Source organism: Chanodichthys erythropterus, chromosome 23 (assembly GCF_024489055.1).
Source record: "Chanodichthys erythropterus isolate Z2021 chromosome 23, ASM2448905v1, whole genome shotgun sequence".
NCBI lineage: Eukaryota > Metazoa > Chordata > Actinopteri > Cypriniformes > Xenocyprididae > Chanodichthys > Chanodichthys erythropterus.
In genome coordinates, this window is record NC_090243.1 from 9,165,992 (window position 1) to 9,186,722 (window position 20,731).

The following is a 20,731-nucleotide window of genomic DNA, read 5'->3' on the forward strand; positions in this document are numbered from 1 at the left end:
ACACTGTCGATTTTGATTGGACTAGTTACTGTCAGACGCAAACGCTTGAAGACTTGCGTGAAGCTACGCCTCTCTCACGCGCATGGCGCGATGCGATTCATGTTTGCCTCGCTCAATCAGATATTGCGATTGGATGCATGTGATCAAGGGTGCAGAGAAAATGCAATTTGCAATTGGCTCATGTGCTTCAAGGAGGGGTTAATCGAGATAACCCGGAAAAGAAGGAAGAACAGCGCCTCAGTACCGAGACCGACCGTAGACTGTCAGTCTTATCATGGGTAATTATACTAAATTTATTTGCTCTAGTCAAATCTCACTTAACCAGACATTGTGACAACACATTCTATATTCGAGCTGCTTTTAGTTTTGCGCAGAACAGGGCATTGTTTCCTCTCCTGTCAGTCTAATATTAGATTCGTGCGTGTTATCACTGCATAATATGTGCATTCAATGTACACGGTCGACAAAAAACAATACTATAATATTTTAGGTTTTTTTTTTATTGTTTATGTTAACGAACTTAAAACCAAGTTGCATCAAATCTCATCACGTTTTTTGTTTTAAGCATTTTTAAATGGCATCATAAAAACAGCAACTACTACTATCACTACCATAATAATAATAATAATAATACAGTAACAACAGTATCTATTTATTATCACAAACTGATTCTGATATTATAATTAATAGTTACCTTTTTAGATCATTATTTATTAAATCCTCAGACACCACAACCTCACAGATAATTTCATGTTTTTAGTCATTTCCAGTTCATGTATATTGAGTCTTGACCAGATGTGGTGATGTCAGAGTTGGGAGTTGTTTACTTTGTAATTAGTTTGTGCATTTTCACCAATTTGACCCATTCAGGTCTATTTAATCACCTGTTAGGCAAGCATGATCTTGTTGACAGCATGATCACAACATGTATGCATTGCATCCTCTAACATTGTTTTTCAATTGTAGTTTTCATTACTTTTTTTTCTTTTCAAAAATCAAGGTTTCCTTTTTCAGTTATCAAGGTAACTGAACAAACTGGGGAAACACTTTTTTTTACAGTGTCATTGTTACATATGTTACATGTAGTTACTATAGTAATAACTATAAATTATGCATAATTACATGCAACTAAACCAAACCAAACCCTATCCACTTGGGTAAAGTTGTTTTTATATTCGCACATTTGGACTTCTGATAAATTCAGACTTTCCAATAAATGTGCAATAAATGAATGTTTGCGAATTTTAAGCAGCGACATGATATTGACAACCAACGATTGTCAACTTACGTAACATAACATTTTTCACAGTCGATCAAAATAGGCAAGTATTGTTTTAATGGCATATTTACTTGTGAATGTCCACTGAATGTCCAATGTAGTGTGATTAACAAGGCTATTGAATACGGATGTCCGAATGTGTGAATATAAAACCAACTTTACCCAAGTACCCTATCCTAACCCTATAGTAAGTACATGTAGTTACTTAATATTACTTAATACTTAAATGTATAATTAAAAGTGTAACAAAGACACCTTAAAATAAAGTGTAACCCAGACTGGTTACTTGGCCCTACTTGATACCACTGTCATAGATAATAATTATAATTATAATAATAATTTGGAATTTTAGTTGTAACAATAACTTTAAAGGGTTAGTTCACCCAAAAGTTAATTACTCGCCCTCATGTCATTCTACACCCATAAGACCTTCATTCATCTTCAGAACACAAATTAAGATATTTTTGATGAAATCCGACGGTGAGGCCTCCATTGCCAGCAAGTTAATTTCCTTTTTCAATCCCCAGAAAGGTACTAAAGACATTTAAAATAGTTAATGTGACTACAGTGGTTGAACCTTAATATTATAAAGCAACGAGAATACTTTTTGCGCACCAGAAAACAAATTTTTAGACTTTATTCAACAATATCTAGTGATGGCAGATTTCAAAACACTGCTTCACGAAGCTTTGAAGCTTTACGCATTTTTTGTTTCGAATCTGTGGTTCAGAGTGCCAAAATCACATGATTTCAGTAAATGAGGCTTCGTTACGTCATAAGTGTTTCAAAATTTCAATGGTTCATGTGACTTTGGCAGTTTGATATGCCATGCGAACAACTGATTCGAAACAAAAGATTCGTAAAGCTTTGAAGTTTCATGAAGCAGTGTTTTGAAATCACCCATCACTAGATATTATTGAATAAAGTTATTTTATTTATTTTTTGGCGCACAAAACATATTCTCGTCGCTGTATAATATCAAGGTTGAACCACTGTAGTCACATGAACCGTTTTAAATATGTTTTTAGTACCTTTCTGGGCATTGAGAAAGGAAAAATGAAATTAACCTACTGGCAATGGAGGCCTCACTGAGCCATCCGAATTTATCAAAAATACCTTAATTTGTGTTTTGAAGATGAATGAAGGTAATCGTAACGGTCGAAGGTAAATTGGGTGAACTTACCCTTTAACTAGAGTGTATAAAATGAATTTATAGTCCTCATACAATTTTTGTATGACGTTTTAGTGTGATCTGAAATGGCGTCATCGTACAGAATTAGGACAGCTGATTGCTGTGGATTTGATTGAGCTGTAAGTGGCCCGTTGCACACTTAACATAATGAATGGAGTTAAAGTCAGACTGCTGTATGATCTCAGCCCAGGTCAAAGGGTTGCCTATAGATTTGTGCCAGTGTTGCATTTAAATGGATTAAGATTTCAAATGCAGACTATATTGTTGGGTTGTTTTGCAGATGTGTTTGCAAATGAGCTTGAGTCTTTCTTCCATTTGTGGGTAAAATGTTTACCATGGTGCTGATTCCATGTAAACAGGGAGCTTTTTAATATTACGTTACATGACCATGCTAAGCCAAATCTGGATGAGGGTGAGAAGAAAAACATTTCTCATATGACAGGGTTTTATGATGTGCTGTCATGGAATAAGGATGGTGTGTTTTCTGTTTTCTGTTTTTTTTTTTTTTTAAATACAAGAACATGGTTATTGTAAAAAGTTTTTTTCATGCAAATACATCATCTCATAAAGGTGATGAAAAATTGCAAGTCAAATGTATTGAAGCGCAGATCCTTTATGTGGACACAGCAAAGCCTGACTGCCCTCTGTACACCGTAATATGCATCTTCACAATTTTCTCATTTATTAACTGTTCTCTTCAGTCGTTCCTGCTGCATCAGCCTTTAAATGTTTCATGAGTTTTTAAGCTGTTTTTTCTGCCTAACTCTATACTTAAGGCTTTAAATCTTCCACCTTCATGCTCACATAATCAATTAATTCTTTTAAATAATTTACATTTTGTGCAAACAAGATTTAGCAAAGCATATCTTTATGTCAGACCTATAGCTGCATTAAAAGATATTTCTTAGACATTAAGTTTGTGTTAGATTGGGGCTCTTGCGATTCATTGGTAATTAGAGAAATGGGTCAGTCTGATGAGACATTAGGACCAGACCTTGAACCCCAAGTGCTTTTGCAGACATACATATTTTATGATACAGACGTAGAACAATTAGAACAGTCGCAGGACGGGTATTTTAGCAGTCCTGTAATCCCATTTCAGGATGACATCACCTTTAAAATTCTGAAACTGACATACCCATCAGTGTTCATAATAAAACAGATACTTCTGGGACAGAGTTAAAAGTTGAATGCTAAACAAGGAGACTGGCTAATTCTTCTGCCAGCTAAAAAAGGCGCCAGAGCTCTGTAACGTTAATCGCGCAAATGATTGTACAAAGGAGTCGAAGGTTTAAGACAGGGTTTTTTTTTTTTTTTTTACTGCGTGACACTCATCTGCCACTGGAAATACAAAGTGACAACTAGCTTTTTGTAAGTTTAAAATGTTAAGCGAAGGATAATAAAACCCCTCTGACATGTGATTTCATTTTTATAAAAGGCACTGAAATCTTTGGCAAATACATAGTGTGTGTGTATATATATATTAATATATATGTCAATAGTATTGTATGTGTATGTGTATATATATATATATATATATCAGTCAAACCGAAAATTATTCAGACATTTTTTTATATTTTTGATATATTTTTACTAGTGTGTGCAGGACACTATAGTTCATTTATGTAATTGAGGATAGCAAAATAAAGTAAACTCTGACATATTATACCCAAAAATTCTTCATACAGTGGACTACCAGTAAAATTTATAAAAATTTGGAACCAAAAATTATTCAGACACTTTGACCTGAACATGTTTTGCTTAAGTGTTATCTGACATAAGATTATTTTTTTCTGACACAGTTTAACTAGTCATATTTTATTACCATTTTTTAAACTATAGTGAATAAACTGTATTAATTAATGAAATTTTCAAGGTGTCTGAATAAATTCTGGTTTGACTAATATATGTATATGTATGTGTATATAATGTATATGTATGTATGTGTGTGTGTGTGTGACAAACAAAAGTTTGGGGTCAGTAAGATTTTTGTGAAGAAAATAATTTTATTATGATGCATTAAATTGATCAAAAGTGAAAGTAAAGTGCTGTTGAAATCCTACTTGTTTTAAGAAAAAACCCAATAAAAATTGTTAAACATAAAAGTGAAAGTAAAGACATTTATAATGCTACAAAAAACTTCTATTTCAAATAAATGTTGTTTGTCTGAACTTTCTATTCATCAAAGAATGAAAGAAAAAAATCATGGTTTCCAAAAAAATAATAAGCAGCACCACTTTTTTCAACAATGATAATAAGAAATGTTTCTTGAGCACTAATTCAGCATAATAAAATGATTTCTGAATGTGACACTGAAAACTGGAGTATGTCTGCAGAAATTCAGCTTTGCAATCACAGCAATAAAATATTACATTTTATTATTAAAATGTAATATTTAAAATAGAAAACAGTTATTTTGAATTGTAATAACATTTCACAATATTACTGTTTTTATTGTATTTTGATGCAGCTTTGGTGAGCAAAAACATTTAAAAAATATTACATATAATGTAATATAATATAATATAATATAATACGTAAAGTAAAAGTCTGTTGTTTTTTATGTATAAAGAAATATAAGGCCTAGATTCTCTGACTTGCCGCAAAGATGCAAAGGCAGACAGAATGCCAAAAGCAAGGTCACGTAACCACAGGCTTCCTAAAAATCTCCAGATTCCAAATTGTCCAGTCGCTGCAGGAATCTCATGGCCTGCCGCCTTGTAATGCTAAGCCCAAGGTGACTCTGTGACCCAGCTTATCAGTTGCAGAACTGCAGGCCTGAGCCTCCAGTGGGCTGCCTCAGGAGAACATGTTTTATAGCCCGTGCCGGTGTCAGGCATTTGTCATTTAAGGATGCTTGTCAGGACCTTGACTTGGCTGATATAACCTTATATGCGTGTTCCCCATCCATTTTGCAGCCCGAAGATAGGCTCCATTTCCTAGAAAATTCAACTTATTTGTTGGAGTAAGATTGATTCCAGATCTTAAATAACAAAGTGGGCATATTGTTGAAAAATAGAGCTAATGAGAAAATCAGTTTACTTATTGTGTCCTATTGTTTATTCAGACTAATTTTGTTTTAGCTAGGCCACGTTCTCATTGGCCATTTGTCACAGATGTTTTTTTCTAGTGCACTGTAAACGTGTATGAATCACTGCACTCCATGTAGGCCAGGTCTTCTGATTACAATAGAGGTAAACACAGCCATTGATTATGAATTTGGCCGATTACATAAGAAGCATAGATTTTCAGCTCTCCGGTTAAAGCCCTGTACATTCAAATGCTTAATTTTTATAGGCAGTGCACATTGACAAAAGTGTCTAGTTGTTATATATTTGGCAAGTACTTTGAGTCTGAGAGAACATGTCAATAGTAATCCTGATATTGATAGCAGTCCTATAAGAGATGTTACTTGCCCGAGCTAACATCTATGTGATCCTCTAAATCATAATTACATTACTATTGACAGGCCCTTGACAATAGTCACATTACTATTGATAGGTTGCTGTCAATATTATGTTCTCAAATAAAACATATTCATTCATAACTTGTAAACTGCTCAATAAATGCCTATGACGAGAACATGGAAAAGCAGTATCCCTAGTGGCCTGCCGCAATGATTTGCCTCACCTGGGCGAGTGACGCCGTGCGGCGAAGGTTTTTTTGCTTAGCTGAGAAACTATTGAGATGGTTTGTAATCCTAGACACATTTAAAACATAATCAGTGGCCCAAAAGGGTTTTGACTGATTATACAATAAACTTAACTAGTTTCCAACATCTGTTTAAAGCAGATAATTTTTCAACTGATTCATGAACATCTTGCTTCTTTTTTTAATGTCCATTTCAGTTTCATTCTTAAATGGGTGAAGGTTTTGGGCACAGATGAACCTAAAGTATTAGAAAAAAGACTTTACTTAAGATTTGGACATGTTTTCAACAATTTTTATAAGCCAATTTATTGCAGATATTGTCCAAATCCAGTCCTAAGCTAAGAGGTGGTCACCACAGCCCCTGGCTCTCATTTTTTAACCATTGCGTTTAAAGAGATAAACTCAGCCCGATACAAACGCATTCCATGAAAAATTGCCAAACGTCACAGTTCTTAGATCCCTTATAAAAAGCCGTCAAAGTAAAGTAGTTCCACATAGCGGATGTTTACTGCCTTTCCAAGCCTGTGCTGTTGGGATAATCTCCTGTGATGTGATTTGTCCTCAGACTGAATCTTGAGAGGGAACAGCGTAAGACCTCCTGTGCTTCTGCCCTGCACAGCTGAAAGGGAATTTAGGATGGGTTTTACATGTGAAAAGTGATTTCAACTCAAATGCAAAAATGCATAACCATTTGCTTCTTCTGCTTGTAGCTGGAGCTGGAGGTGACGAGCCTTTCGCCAAGGCCAGCCCAAGCCCTTTATCTCGGGTTTTGAGAATCAGTCAGCTGGATGCTTTTGAACTGGATGGTGCACTGGAACAGCTTGTTTGGTCACAGTTTACCCAATGTTTCCAGCATTTCAAGCCTGGGCTTTTAACCCCTGTGGAACCAGAACTCAAGGCCCTTCTCCAGCTCCTCCTCTGGAGGTTCACTGTCTATTCCAACAGCGCCACCGTGGGCCAGTCACTGCTCAACATCCGGTACAAGAACACTCTGATACCGGGTGAGAAGTACCGGCCCATGAGCCGGCCACAGAAGTTCTGGTTCGCTCTGCTGACAGTCGGTGAAAAGTGGTTGAGGGATCGCTCCAATAGCTTGTTCCTCAACCACCCTGCAGAGTCCAATGCACGCAAGGCCCGCAAGGTACTCGCTATCTTGACGGGCCTCACCAAAGTGGCTAGCCTGGTCAACTTCCTACTATTCCTCCAAAGAGGAACCTTTCCGACCCTTACCGAAAGGTTGCTGGGAGTACAGCCCGTCTTCAGTCGACCCCAGGGCCCACGAGACATCAACTTCCAGTTCTTGAACCGGGAGCTGTTGTGGCACGGCTTTGCAGAGTTCCTCATCTTCCTGCTGCCTCTCGTAAACGTGTGGAAGCTGAAGGCTAGTGTCACCGCTCTGTTGTCCCCTCTGAATGACCTGAGGGGAACGGACGGTTCGGAGGAGACTTACTGCACCGAGTGCGCCATCTGCGGGGAGTGGCCCACAATGCCCCATTCCATCGGCTGCAACCACGTGTTCTGCTACTACTGCCTCAAGAGCCACGCAATCGCTGATGTCAGCTTTACCTGCCCCAAATGTGCTGCCAAGGCGGGAATGATAGAGCCAGTCACCATTCACGTAGGAACAGAGTTGCATCAGAGTTGAGACTGTTCTTCAAACAGCCTGCTGATTGACTTGAGAGACACATACTGCAGTTTGAGTCTATCACAGAGATTGGTTGATGAAAGTGTATGACTTGTGCCTTTTTCTGAAACGAGCGTATTTGTTGCCATGAAATATGCAGAATTTTGTACAAAGAGACAAACTTAATGATGTAAAATTCTAAAACAACATCATTTGTGTCACTAATTTATTCAGCCTCATTAAAGTTTGATAGAAACTGTGTATCAGAGGTCCACTTTTCTGCATTCTTGGATTGAGCGCCGAGCAAATGAATAAACATCAAAACAAGCCTTTGCTCAACTGCCTGCACGATCCAATTCCCCTCATCCCCTATGAAGAGAGAAATTTGCACAAGATCAAGGAGAGGCCATGATAGCACCAGGGGGTAGTTGACTTGGATGCAGATTGACAGACATCCCATCATAATCTCCATGGCCCTTCTTAATACGCCAGTAAACTGTAACAAACCAGAGTAGGACCGATGCAAGTTTCGGGGCATATTATGCTTTAAGCCTAATAATGACTGCAAAGATGGGTATTTATTCTGCTGTTAACTTTCTCCAGTGAGCCATGCCTCAGGCCAAACACATCCAAATGGTCTCAGTCCTGCTGGAAACTCGCACTTCAGGGTTTTTCCCCTAGACCACATTGCCTTAATTGCCCATTGTGAAGGCAATCAATCACTTCTCTGGGCACAAGGGGACCAGTGGTTTGCAAGATTTTGTAATTTTTTTTGTAAGCGCTGCTCTCAAGTTCACCATGACAAAGAATTGAAAATTGGGACATGGCACACCGGTCTGCCCTCATGTGGGCTCATTGACATTATTTTGCGTATTGTTGAATACCCAGGACCACCAAGAAGTGTAGTTCTCACTATAAGCAGAACTATCAAAGTTTACTTGTGCTCTAGGTTAGTAATGTTACAAAAGATTTTTAATGTGCAACAGCGAATGTTTATACCCTTTGTTTTGTTTCAGAGGATTAAAGGAATTTGCCGCCACTGTTCTGGAAATGTTCAGTAATGGTTGACAATTTATAATATACACAACACATGGTTCTGGTGTTTTTCATATAGATCGGGTCCAGGGAACATCTGTCCTCAAAATACATTTGTTTAAAGACTTCAAAAGCATCCAGATATAATCTTGTAAAACACATTATACCAGGCACAATAGACTATTGTATATTTATGTAGTTGCAACAAATGAGATTAAATTTTTACATTTGCATTTTGTTAAACTGTATCAGTTTATTATAGGCATGATGACATAATGTTCAAAAACTAGGTTTAATTGTTTAAAGTTTTAAATAATTAGTTTAGAATTTGGATGGAAGGATGGATTTTCTAAGCAATATCATATATTTTTTGTATATAATGTGTATTTTACAAATATTTTCAAACACTTGACATCACAATGATTTAAATGCAAATAATTTGTACAATTATTCTGTGTAACACATCATCTAAGAAGTCGGCCCTCATTTTGCACTTTATCTTCTCCAAAGCTCATTTACACTCAGGGTTGCACTGTCTCCAATCAGCATTAAAATCTTCAAGCTTTGACACCATTTACTTTTGCCAATTGCCCACGTTTTTTTTTTTTTTTTTTTTTACATACACGCTGGGTGTTACAGCAGACAAGGCCAGATTCACACTTTGAAGAGTGATCCTGCTCATTACAATCGACACATTCTTGATCCTTTGATGTCGGACATTGAGTTCTCTGATTAACAGGTGTGAATTTAAAGAGCTCTATTTTAGACTGTGTAATGCTAGTACTTACCCTTTGCTGCTATTCTTTGCTTAAATAGTAGTTTATAGCGTACCAAAAGGCATATTTGTTATCTAGGTTTAAATTCTGTGACTGAGAGTTTCTTTTTGTGTGTGCTTTTCTGTGAAAGGCAAAAGTCATTAAAAACAAATAAAACATCTGAGATAAAATACTTCAAGCAGTTCATTGCCATGTGTTGCTATCTGCTCTAGACTCCTAACTAAATGTTATCACCTAAAGTTCATAGTTAAAAAGCAAACTTAACACAGCTACCAGACAAAACTTGTCAACGGTGGCCAATTATCTGTGTTTCCTCACTGTTGGAAGGGCATTTGCACTCTAAACCAGGAATATGGGGAATCAATGAGACAAAAAAAGATACATTTCTTGACACCCACTGATTTCTCAACATAAATGGTTCACTTCGGACCAGCGGAACAAACAGCGATCGGTACCTCTTGCTATAATTGACCCAGTTTCTCACTACAGTCAAACTTCCAAACACACTGCAAGGATACATTTAAAATATATCATTGCTTTAATTGCATTGATTTATTACCATAAAGCCTGCACATGCTGACAGTGTTTTTTTGTTGTTGTTTTCTCCAACTTAGGCACTTTTGGCCTATATATATATATATAAATATAAAGTAAATATAAAAAATAACAAAAATAATTAAAATAAAACAAACTAAAAAATAATAAAATTAAAAAAATAAAATTAAAAAATGAATTAAATTAAATTAAAAATGCAATGAAATGAAGGCATGGTTTCCAAGATAAAACAAAAAGAAAAACTTCTGACTTTTCATAAATCATGAAAGTGCCTATAGTTGAAGAAAGCCCTTTTAACAGAAAAGTTCAACGGCATGTCTTCCCGCTTTTTCTCACAGGGTCTCTCAATTCCAGGTTGATGCTAATGAATGCAAGTCTGCCACTGACATTATCTGCTGGTAACGTCTGAGGTGGAGGGAATGAGTTTGGCACGGTAAGTGATAGCCTCGCTGACTCCTGTGGAGAACTACAAAGACAGACTGCATGCCTGGAAGGAAAAGCCAATACCTGTGTGCCTCCACAGGCCCTCCGTTCATTGGCTGTGCCGGACTAGAGTGGCTTAAAGAGAGAATGAACGACAACGAGGAATTAAGGGGGATTATGGGCCAGTCTGCGCTGTAATGAGCCCGAGGTGAGGTGGGTTCCAGCCAAAGTCTGAGCAGGGCTCTCATTGATGTCTACTACACACAAAATTGCAAATAATCTGCAGACATCCTTCCAGATGTCCCCTTGAATTTCCTGCGGCTTAAGACAAATCGAAAGTGCTTTGAAAGTTTTGATAATCAAATAGCAAGTTTGATTGAAACCTTGCACATGGAAGAATGTAGCGTGCAGCCATCTAAAGATGTTTAACTTGTGTCCTAATGACAGTCATCCCATCTCAAGGGAATTTTACAGGGAATCAAGGCAGAATGATACCTTCTCTTTCCAGACAGTGTTATCTGGTAATATAAGAGACTGAATTTCAGCATATTAGATATGGAATGTACAAATATTTTTATCTTTTCAATACATGTAAAACTCTAAAATTCTGAAATATTATTACAATTTAAATGAACTTTTCTATTTCAATATATTTTATATTTATTCCTTTGATGGCAAAGCTGAATTTTCAGCATCATTACTCCAGTCTTCAAGGGTAAGTTCACCCAAAAATGAAAATTCTGTTATTAATTACTCACCTTCATGTCGTTCCACACCCGTAAGACCTTCGTTCATCTTCAGAACACAAATTAAGATCATTTTGATAAAATCCCATGGCTCATGAAGCTTCGAAGCTTTACGAATTTTTTTGTTTCGAATCAGTGGTTCGGAGCGCGTATCAAACTGCCAAAGTCACGTGATTTCAGTAAACAAGGCTTTGTTACATCATAAGTGTTTCGAAATTTCAATGGTTCACCACTGGGGGGCGTGACTTTGGCAGTTTGATACTCCGAACCACTAATTCGAAACAAAAGATTCGCAAAGCGTCATGAAGCAGCGTTTTGAAATGAGTGGAAAACATTATTATTATTTTTCAGGAATCTTTGTGAATAGAAAGTTTAAAACTGCTGTCCGCGATTTTTGGCCCTCTAGTGGTTAATAAACAGAACTGCATGCATCTTTTGGAGGAACATTCTAGCCGGAGCTACTTTTCCTACCAGTCCGATCTGAAATAGTCCGAATATAAACACTTATTATAAGTGTACCATAATGATTCAGGATAAGACAAAAACACGGTTTGGAAAATGGACTCATTCTCATTATATATTTTTTATACATTTTGAACACAAAAAAAGTTGCGGACTGCAGCTTTAAAATAGGAGCATTATTTTTACATGTATATGTATGTGTATATATACACACACATACATACATATTTAAATAATTTAAAATCTAAATATTTGCATTTGAATATGCTTTATTATATATATACACATATATATATATATATATACACATATATATATATATATATATATATATATATATATATATATATATACATACATACATATATGTATATATATATTGAGAGAGAGAGAGAGAGAAAGCATATTCAAATGCAACATGACAGTGGCAGTGAAAAGAAGGGCAAATTATAGTTTATATGCTTGCTGAAAATATGAAAATAGGCTGAAACCTCTAATGTGCAAATCAAAGGTGATGACAACATACAGCATACAGATGTTCATTTCAATGCAGCTGGCTAAGAAAATCATTTCCCCCCGTTCCCATGGAAACCATACGGCAAAAGGTGTCTGTCTGTGAACTTCAGCTGGAAATCACAGAACTAGACGTATCTGCGAAGATTAACCTCAGCAACAGAATTTGTTCTGTTTGCAAATTCCCCACCAAACATGGAAATACTGATCAGCAGGAGAAGGGAAATTGATTTTCATGCGTTATCATTTCTTTTTACAGCATAGACGGTGAACTTTCTCCTGCTCATCTGCTGTCTGCCATTTGCCTCTTTTATTTACTGAACTTTTTTTTTTATTTATTTTGAAAGTGGCACAAGGAAAAAAAGTATGAAACAAAGCCTGTATGCATGATCTGATATTAGAAAATTCCACACATTTTCGTGTTAGAGACCAGGGCACTTCTGTTCACCAATGAAAGACATACCTTTCCGTGCTTTTTCCCTCTACCAAAGAGGTCATTGTCAATGCACCCAAATGAAAATCAACTCTAAGATATCTTTCAATCTGAAAGCAGGGACTTGTTCTTAAAAGACTGGTGACACTGCACTTGTATGAGGACGGGCTGCCCTCTATATGCCCCTGCTGATTGCTTTGCATTCACAACAGCTGTGGCTCCGCAGCAATTTCAAATCGTGCATTATCTTTTCTGCTCAAACATTTGAAAAGGCAAAATTATTCCTTCTGAAACACATTCTGTTTTGTTAAAAACAGATGCTGGACTTTAAGGCATCTGTGTGATATTTATTCAGTTTGAATAAATCATAATTTACAACAGAACCATCTGTGAGCTGCGTCATCATGAACAAATTATAAATATGTCGATTTTAAATGATCTATCTATCTATCTATCTATCTATCTATCTATCTATCTATCTATCTATCTATCTATCTATCTATCTATCTATCATCTATCTATCTATCTATCTATCTATCTATCTATCTATCTATCTATCTATCTATCTATCTATCTATCTATATGCGCTTTATAATTTATAAAGTTATAAAGATAAGAACTTATAAAAATGCTTTATTTCTTCCATCACAAAGCGTCTGAATATTATTTCCTTGATATTATACAGAGTTGACAGTTGCTCAAAAATCCAACCGAAACATATTTTTGAGCATGCATTTATATCTCACAGCGGTGTTTATGTCTAGTGTTGCATCGCTGCATGTATTTATGTATTTATCCATTGAAAGGCACACAGCATGACCTACAGCTCCGCTCAGAGCATCTTGGGGGCTGGTATTCCCCCCGGGCCTCTCATCTTTTACTGTGCTGTGACAGAAAATGGAGGCAGCGAGCGCAGAGTGCTGCATTAAAAACCCTTTACCCATTGGTGATTTATAAGCGTCCGCCCAGCCAAGCCCACAACGCCACACCATCTTTCCTGCATGAGGCCATTTGTGAATTTCAGCTCTGGGGGGGGGTCGGGTGCTTCATCACAAAGACCCAACTTCACCATGAGACGGTTGCACGTCTAGCAATTTTGCATTTTAATAGTTATTCTCGCCTATTCAATCGTGATGCAGTGTTGGTGAAGTAGCTGAGCAAGACGAAGTACTACAATTATATGATATCTTCTCGTTGACACCAGGTAGTCCTGACAATGAATATTTGAATATGGCAATAGCAGAGATGAGGAAAGAACCAGGCATGTTTTTCACTGAACAGCTGTAGAGTCTCAGGTCACCAGAAATAATAAAAAAGTAACTCTCCAGACATGGACTGGGGTCTGTGTCTTCGAGATGGGCCAAAATGTAAAGGAAAAATTCATTCATACTAATTCTGAATCAATCTGGGGTGCGTTTCCCAAAAGCATCGTTAGCCAACTATGGTTGCAAGTTCTGTTGGTAACAACTTGCGAACACTGTTGCTTTTTGGAAACGCGTCAGTAGTTGTGTGGACTCTCAATGGAGCAAAGGAAATCTCTCAGACTTCATTAAAATATATTTATTTGTGTTTAGAAGATAAATGAAAGTCTCATGAGTTTGGAATGAAATGAGGGTGAGTAAACAATGACAGAACTTTGGGATGAATTTTGGACAGAATTTTTTTTTTGGATGAATTATGCCTTTAATGCAACAACACTAATGTGCCCCAAAAGGCAGTAAACCACATAGTATAGATTTAATGTTTTCATTTTTTTATATTTTGCTTTCCTGTTTGTGAAGGCTAGTAGCAAATTTGTCAGAGCAGATGTGGAAGGCCTTTTTTCCCATATAGTTCCATATATTCAGTCAGATCTCAGCTGATGATCCATGAGCTTGTGACCAGAAGAATGGCTGCCATTAAATGTCATATGTCGCTGTCATGATAACATTATAAATCTATGTGTGTGTGTGTGTGTGTGTACACCCAGCAAGGATGCATTAAATAGTGACAGTAAGTACGTTTATAACGTTACAAAACATTTCTGTTTCAAATAATTGCTTTACTTTTGAACATTCTATTGATCAAAGAATCAAAGTTTCCACAAAAATATGAAGCAGCACAACTGTTTTCAACATTGATAATAATAAGAAATGTTTCTTGAGCTGCAAATCAGCATATTAGAATGATTTTTGAAGGATCATGTGACTCTGAAGACTGGAGTAATGATGCTGAAAATTCATCTTTGCCATCGCAGGAATAAATTATGTTTTAAAATAAATATGTAATTAATTCATATAAAACAATAGGAACCAGTTAATTTGAAAGGGCACCAGTTTTTATACCAAATAAATGCAGCCTTATTGAATAAGACACTTTTTTTCAAACACATAAAAAATATTTGCTGAATTTTACATATTTGTATATGAATTTTATATATATATGTGGGACATTTGATTAAAATTAGAAAAGCTTTTTGCTTATGTAAGATGTGCAGTTGTGTCATCCAAAGTGTACATTGTGCTGGAGCTGTAATGGAAGCCCTGACACACACACACACACACACGGGAAAATAATGAAGATGATGAAAACTGGAAAGGACTTTAGGGTTTGCGAAGGGTTGTTATTGCGATCAGTGGCAATTGTGCTGGCTTGATGTCTACATGATCAGGCTGGGCCACAGACAGACTAACGAGTGTATGGCATTACCCATGATTCTTTGATTAAACACAGCAAGCCCAGCAAAGGTGTTACAAGCGTCTGTTTTATCATGAATCAATTTAATGACAAAGGATGTGTTTCAAGGTTAAAAATAGAAGAAATAAAAAGTTGTCACATGGACATGCAGAGGAAAATGTCAACAAATGATCATGAAACCAGTTTATTTCTGATGTTTTACAGACAAAATAATGACTCATATATGTACACACAGATCAACTCTTGTGAGTTACCCTTGTGTTTATGAGATCCTATTGGTTTACATTCAAGATCAATAAGAAATTCACAGCAAACTTAAGATTCAGATTGAAAACAGGTTATAAAAGACTTTTTATAAATTTTATATTAAAGTAACACCAATTAATGAACGTTCAATTGTTAATGTTTGACAAAGATTATGACAATAACCAAAAAACATGCAAATACTGTCTGCATTTATGCTTAAATAAAGGCCCTTAATGTCATCATTTGAGCTCTGACCTGTGATTTCCCCTTCTCAAATCTGAGAAACCCTTCAAGTGGTAAACAGGTTAGAGGGGAAAATGCATGTAATCCAAGTCCCATGTTTGGAAATGAGAGGGTCTTTTGTGTAGCACAGGCGTGTGATGCACTGCTTTGTAATTTACATATGGCTGTGCTCTTTGTAAATATGCAGGGAGGACTCAGACAGGCACTGCCAAAACACACAACCGCTCTCCGAGAATACAATGGCTGGCCTCTTGTTCAACATCTTTGCAATGAATAAATGAATAATGTTGCACCAGAAGAAATCTGTAACAGGCGTGCGGGACTCGATATTCAGAGTTTGAATATGTATAACACGGAAATGTTTTGTGTGCCGGAGATAGTATGCTGGCTTCAGACTACCTACTGTAAACATCTTTCAGTAAATCAGTTAAAAATTATTGTTGCCCTGCAACATTGAAAGACTAACATCATTCTGTCATAAAAAAAAAAAATATATATATATATATATATATATATATATATATATATATATATATATATATATATATATATATATCACCTTTAAAGTTGTCCAAATGATGTCACTAGCAATGCATATTACTTACAAAAAATATTTTTATATATATTTACAGAATGAAATTAACAAAACTTCATGGAACATGATCTTTATTTAATATCCTAGTGATTTTTGGCATAAAAGAAAAAACGATAATTTTGACCAATTTTTGAGAGAGAGAGAGAGTTTCTGTTTAACAGAACAAAGAAAGACTGGCTACAGTTAAACCAGGACCCCGATCACCTTTACATCATTCACATATAATGTCAGCTCTATTTCTGAAAGCTTCCAAGCGCTCATAAAAATTCAGGGCTCTGCTTAAATGCTTTTAAAAATGTATTTAACGAGTTATGAAACATGACATGTTTACTGCGGTTGCCATAGTGTTGTTTCCAGTGTAAGAAACAATTAAATACGAATATTGTATTATGCGGAGTCTCAACCTCAATTCATAGCGGTCCCAGCGGAACATGCGCTGGAAGTAAATTAAGAGAAGGATTTAGGTTTTGGCCTTGCTTCCCTCGAGCAGACATTGTGAAGAAAAGCAAATCCAAACTGCTTTACATTAATATTTACAGTAATGCTCTTAGCAGACACTCTCTGACCAAAAGAGACTTTCAAGAAGTTTCTACCATCCCACAGGAGTAAAGACAGATTTCAAAAGTCAATAAATCAGTGACAAAAGTGACATTTTAATGAATTAAAACTGCTCACTAGTACTTGACGCTTGCTTTTCCTTCAAATAAAATTCACGTTTATGCATTTGCTTAAAGCACAAATGTGCATGCATAATTATACTGCAGTATTTTTGGTGCATTTCAACTTTGATCTGTCCATCTAAATCAAGGTGAACAGGACAAAGTGCATGTAATATTTCACTCTATTTACCATCCAGACCTTTATTACATCACAAAATGCTCAAAATAAGATTAGCAAATATTCATCAAGTGATGTTTACATTGCTGTCTTTGTGAGTATATAAAAACGGACATTTGTTTTTGCATTTCACTGCTTCTCAAACAGATTTTGCGTAATTCAGACAGACTTTAGGTTTGACAAGTTTGACAAAGCATCTGCTATTTCAGCCTCCCCTCCCTTACTGAAATATCCCGACCGTTTGTTGATTTAAGTAACATTAAAGCTGGAAGTTATAAAAGCCGTTTCCCTATTCAGCAATCCGAAGAGTGAACTTTGAGGAAGAAAATACATGCAGTCTGAAGCATAACAGGCATTTTATATAATAAAAAACTGGAACTTTACGCACAATTCAGAAAGCTAACAAAAAAGATGGGTTTCTTTTGTAATATCAAATCTACAAAACGCCTCGCTGTTCTTTAAACGTCGTCAATGCCTCAGGTGTTCAACGATTCACGGTGTTTTCTTTAGATGTATGGCCTCAACTAAAATGCATTGAACATCAGCAGAGAAGTATTATTTTGTTTGTGAGAAGGAAATAAGACATTTCTCTGTGAGGGATGGTATCATACTACTAGTTTTATCTGTCTTAAGCAATAGTGTCTCCCAACCTTCATCTCAAGCCATCTGGGAGGTGTGGTTTTCTGAGCATATCAGAAAACATAACAGAACAATCTGCCTGGAAAGTCCCAGCGGGTTCGAAACAGCATCTTTTTTGCGAGCATTTGTTTCAGAGGTGTAGCTCTCTGGCTTATTTAGACATCTCCCAGGTCTCCTTACTCTCCCATTCCTTAGATACTTGTGTTTGTTGAGCACATCGCCTACATGGATATTGGCAATGTTAGGAGCTTATTTCACTCTCAGAATGGAATAATTCTTTTATCTCTTCAGCTTTCCTCCATATTTGTCTGTTGTGTGCTGTTGGGGGCAATATTATATATCGTGTTATCAAAGTTTGAGGTCTCTCTTATCAGCTGTAATCCTGTTTTTATTCTGGCCTTTTTTGCATTAATGCAACAGGACAGTATGAAGCGACAACAACAATTTTGAGAGAGAAAGCGAAATGGGATTCGGACTCAAACTTGCGACCTTGCGAGAATACAATTACTAAAGTATACTTTTAGCTTCTTTGTGACTTAATAAAACTAAACATTTATTAGAAAATATATATTTAGAATTTCACATCTTAAAGCTGCTTAAAGGGTCAGTTCACCCAAAAATGAAAATAATGTAATTAATTACTTAGCCTCATGTCGTTCTACACCCGTAAGACCTTCGTTAATCTTCAGAACACAAATAAGATATTTTTGATGAAATCCGATGGCTAAGTGAGGCCTGCATTGCCAACAATGGTACTTCCTCTCTCAAGATCCATAAAGGTACTAAAACATATATAAATCAGTTCATGTGAGTACAGTGATTCAATATTAATATTAGAAAAGCGACGAGAATATTTTTTGTGTGCCAAAAAAACAAACAACTTTTTAACAATATCTAGTGATGGCTGATTTCAAAACACGAATCTACGAATCTTTTGTGTCAAATCAGTTGTTCGGATCACTTGTCAAATCACCCAACTGCTGAAATGACTTTGGCGCTCTGAACCACTGATTCAATTTGTAAAGCTCTGAAGCTTCATGAAGCAGTGTTTTGAAATCGGCCTTCACTAGATGAAAATTCGGGAGGAGCAAGTTCAGATAATTATCCTAATTAGCACAGGTGGAGAGCAATCAGTTAATCAACTCAACCAATGTCAAAAGGTATTAATTCAGCAGACTGACTTCTGTTCATCTGAGAGTTTATCAGCATCTCTCCTCCACTCCATCTACTCACTTATAGTTCTATCTACTTTTACCACACCGGGGGGAGTACTCTGGGTTCGGGCCAAAATTCCGAGCTCGGAGCCCTCTCCCCGGACAGCACACCAAATACGCATAACTTTACTCTATTTAATTATATGGATATGTGAACTTGTGAAATATTGTTAAAAAGTCATTATTTTGGGGTTTTTTTTGGCGCACAAAAAAATATTCTTGTCGCTTTATACTATTAAGATTGTATGAAATGATTTAAATATGCCTTTAGTACATTTATGTATCTTGAGAGAGGATGTGCCATTGCTGGCGATGCAGGCCTCACAGAGCCATCGGATTTCATCAAAAATATCTTAAATTGTGTTCTGAAGATGAACGAATGTCTTACAGGTGTAGAATGACATGAGGGCCAGTAATTAATGACATTATTAATGACACAAATGCAGATTAATGCAAATTGGAATTAGAGAACTGATCTATGTCTGTGTCGCAAATGCAGAAATGTTCTATTAATACAAGGCCTCTACAGTCAGGCCAGCATAAATTATTAGCAATTTTGTCTCGAATGTGAACATACACATCTGGTGGGACTGCTCAGGTGCTCATGGTAAATGAAGCACAGGTGTGGGGACCGGAGCTAGTTTATGAATCAAAGAACAAACTAAAATAGCTCTTGTGATCACCGGTGAGAGTAGGAGATTAAAAAAAGAGGAAAGATTAAAGGAGGACATAACATAGAATTCTATGAAAAAACAAGCATGCAAGAAAACAAATAGGATAGATAGATAGATAGATAAAATGGTAGATAGATAGATAAAATGGTAGATGGATGGATGGATGAATCAACAGATAGACAAAACAGTAGATGGATGGATGGATCAATAGATAGATAAAATGGTAGATGGATGGATAGATGGATGGATAAACAGATAAAATGGCAGATGGATGGATAGGTGGATGGATGGATCAATAAACAGATAAAATGGTAGATGGATGGATAGATGATGGATGGATCGATAGATAAAATGGTGGATGGATCAATAGATAGATAAAACGGTAGATGGATGGATAGATGATGGATGGATGGATCAATAGATAGATAAAACGGTAGATGGATGGATCAATAGACAGATAAAATGGTAGATGGATGGATGGATCAATAGATAGATAAAACGGTAGATGGATGGATCAATAGACAGATAAAATGGTAGATGGATGGATGGATCAATAGATAGATAAAATGGTAGATGGATGGATAGATGGATGGATAAACAGATAAAATGGCAGATGGATGGATAGGTGGATGGATGGATCAATAAACAGATAAAATGGTAGATGGATGGATAGATGATGGATAGTTCAATAGACAGATAAAATGGTAGATGGATGGATGGATAGATAAAAAGGTAGATGGATGGATGGATCAATGGATAGATAAAATGGTGGATGGATGGATGGTTTTGGTACCAAAGTGTATTTTATGTTAGGTTTCTAATCTTAATTTCAATGTGAATAAATCACAAATCTTGGGTTGATGCATTTTCTTGGGATAATATAATATTTGCTCCAGTAAATTAGGGATTGTGCAGGAA

At 36.3% G+C, this 20,731-nt stretch overlaps 1 protein-coding gene across 1 annotated transcript; it reads left to right on the top strand.

Moving 5' to 3' along the window:
• The first annotated feature begins 214 nt into the window (after positions 1-214).
• Positions 215-8,777, top strand: pex2 (peroxisomal biogenesis factor 2). Its single transcript, XM_067378260.1, has 2 exons — positions 215-278; positions 6,833-8,777. The coding sequence occupies exons 1-2, from the start codon at positions 275-277 to the stop codon at positions 7,765-7,767; spliced, it is 939 nt and encodes a 312-aa protein (XP_067234361.1). The 5' UTR covers positions 215-274; the 3' UTR covers positions 7,768-8,777.
• Positions 8,778-20,731: the final 11,954 nt, after the last annotated feature.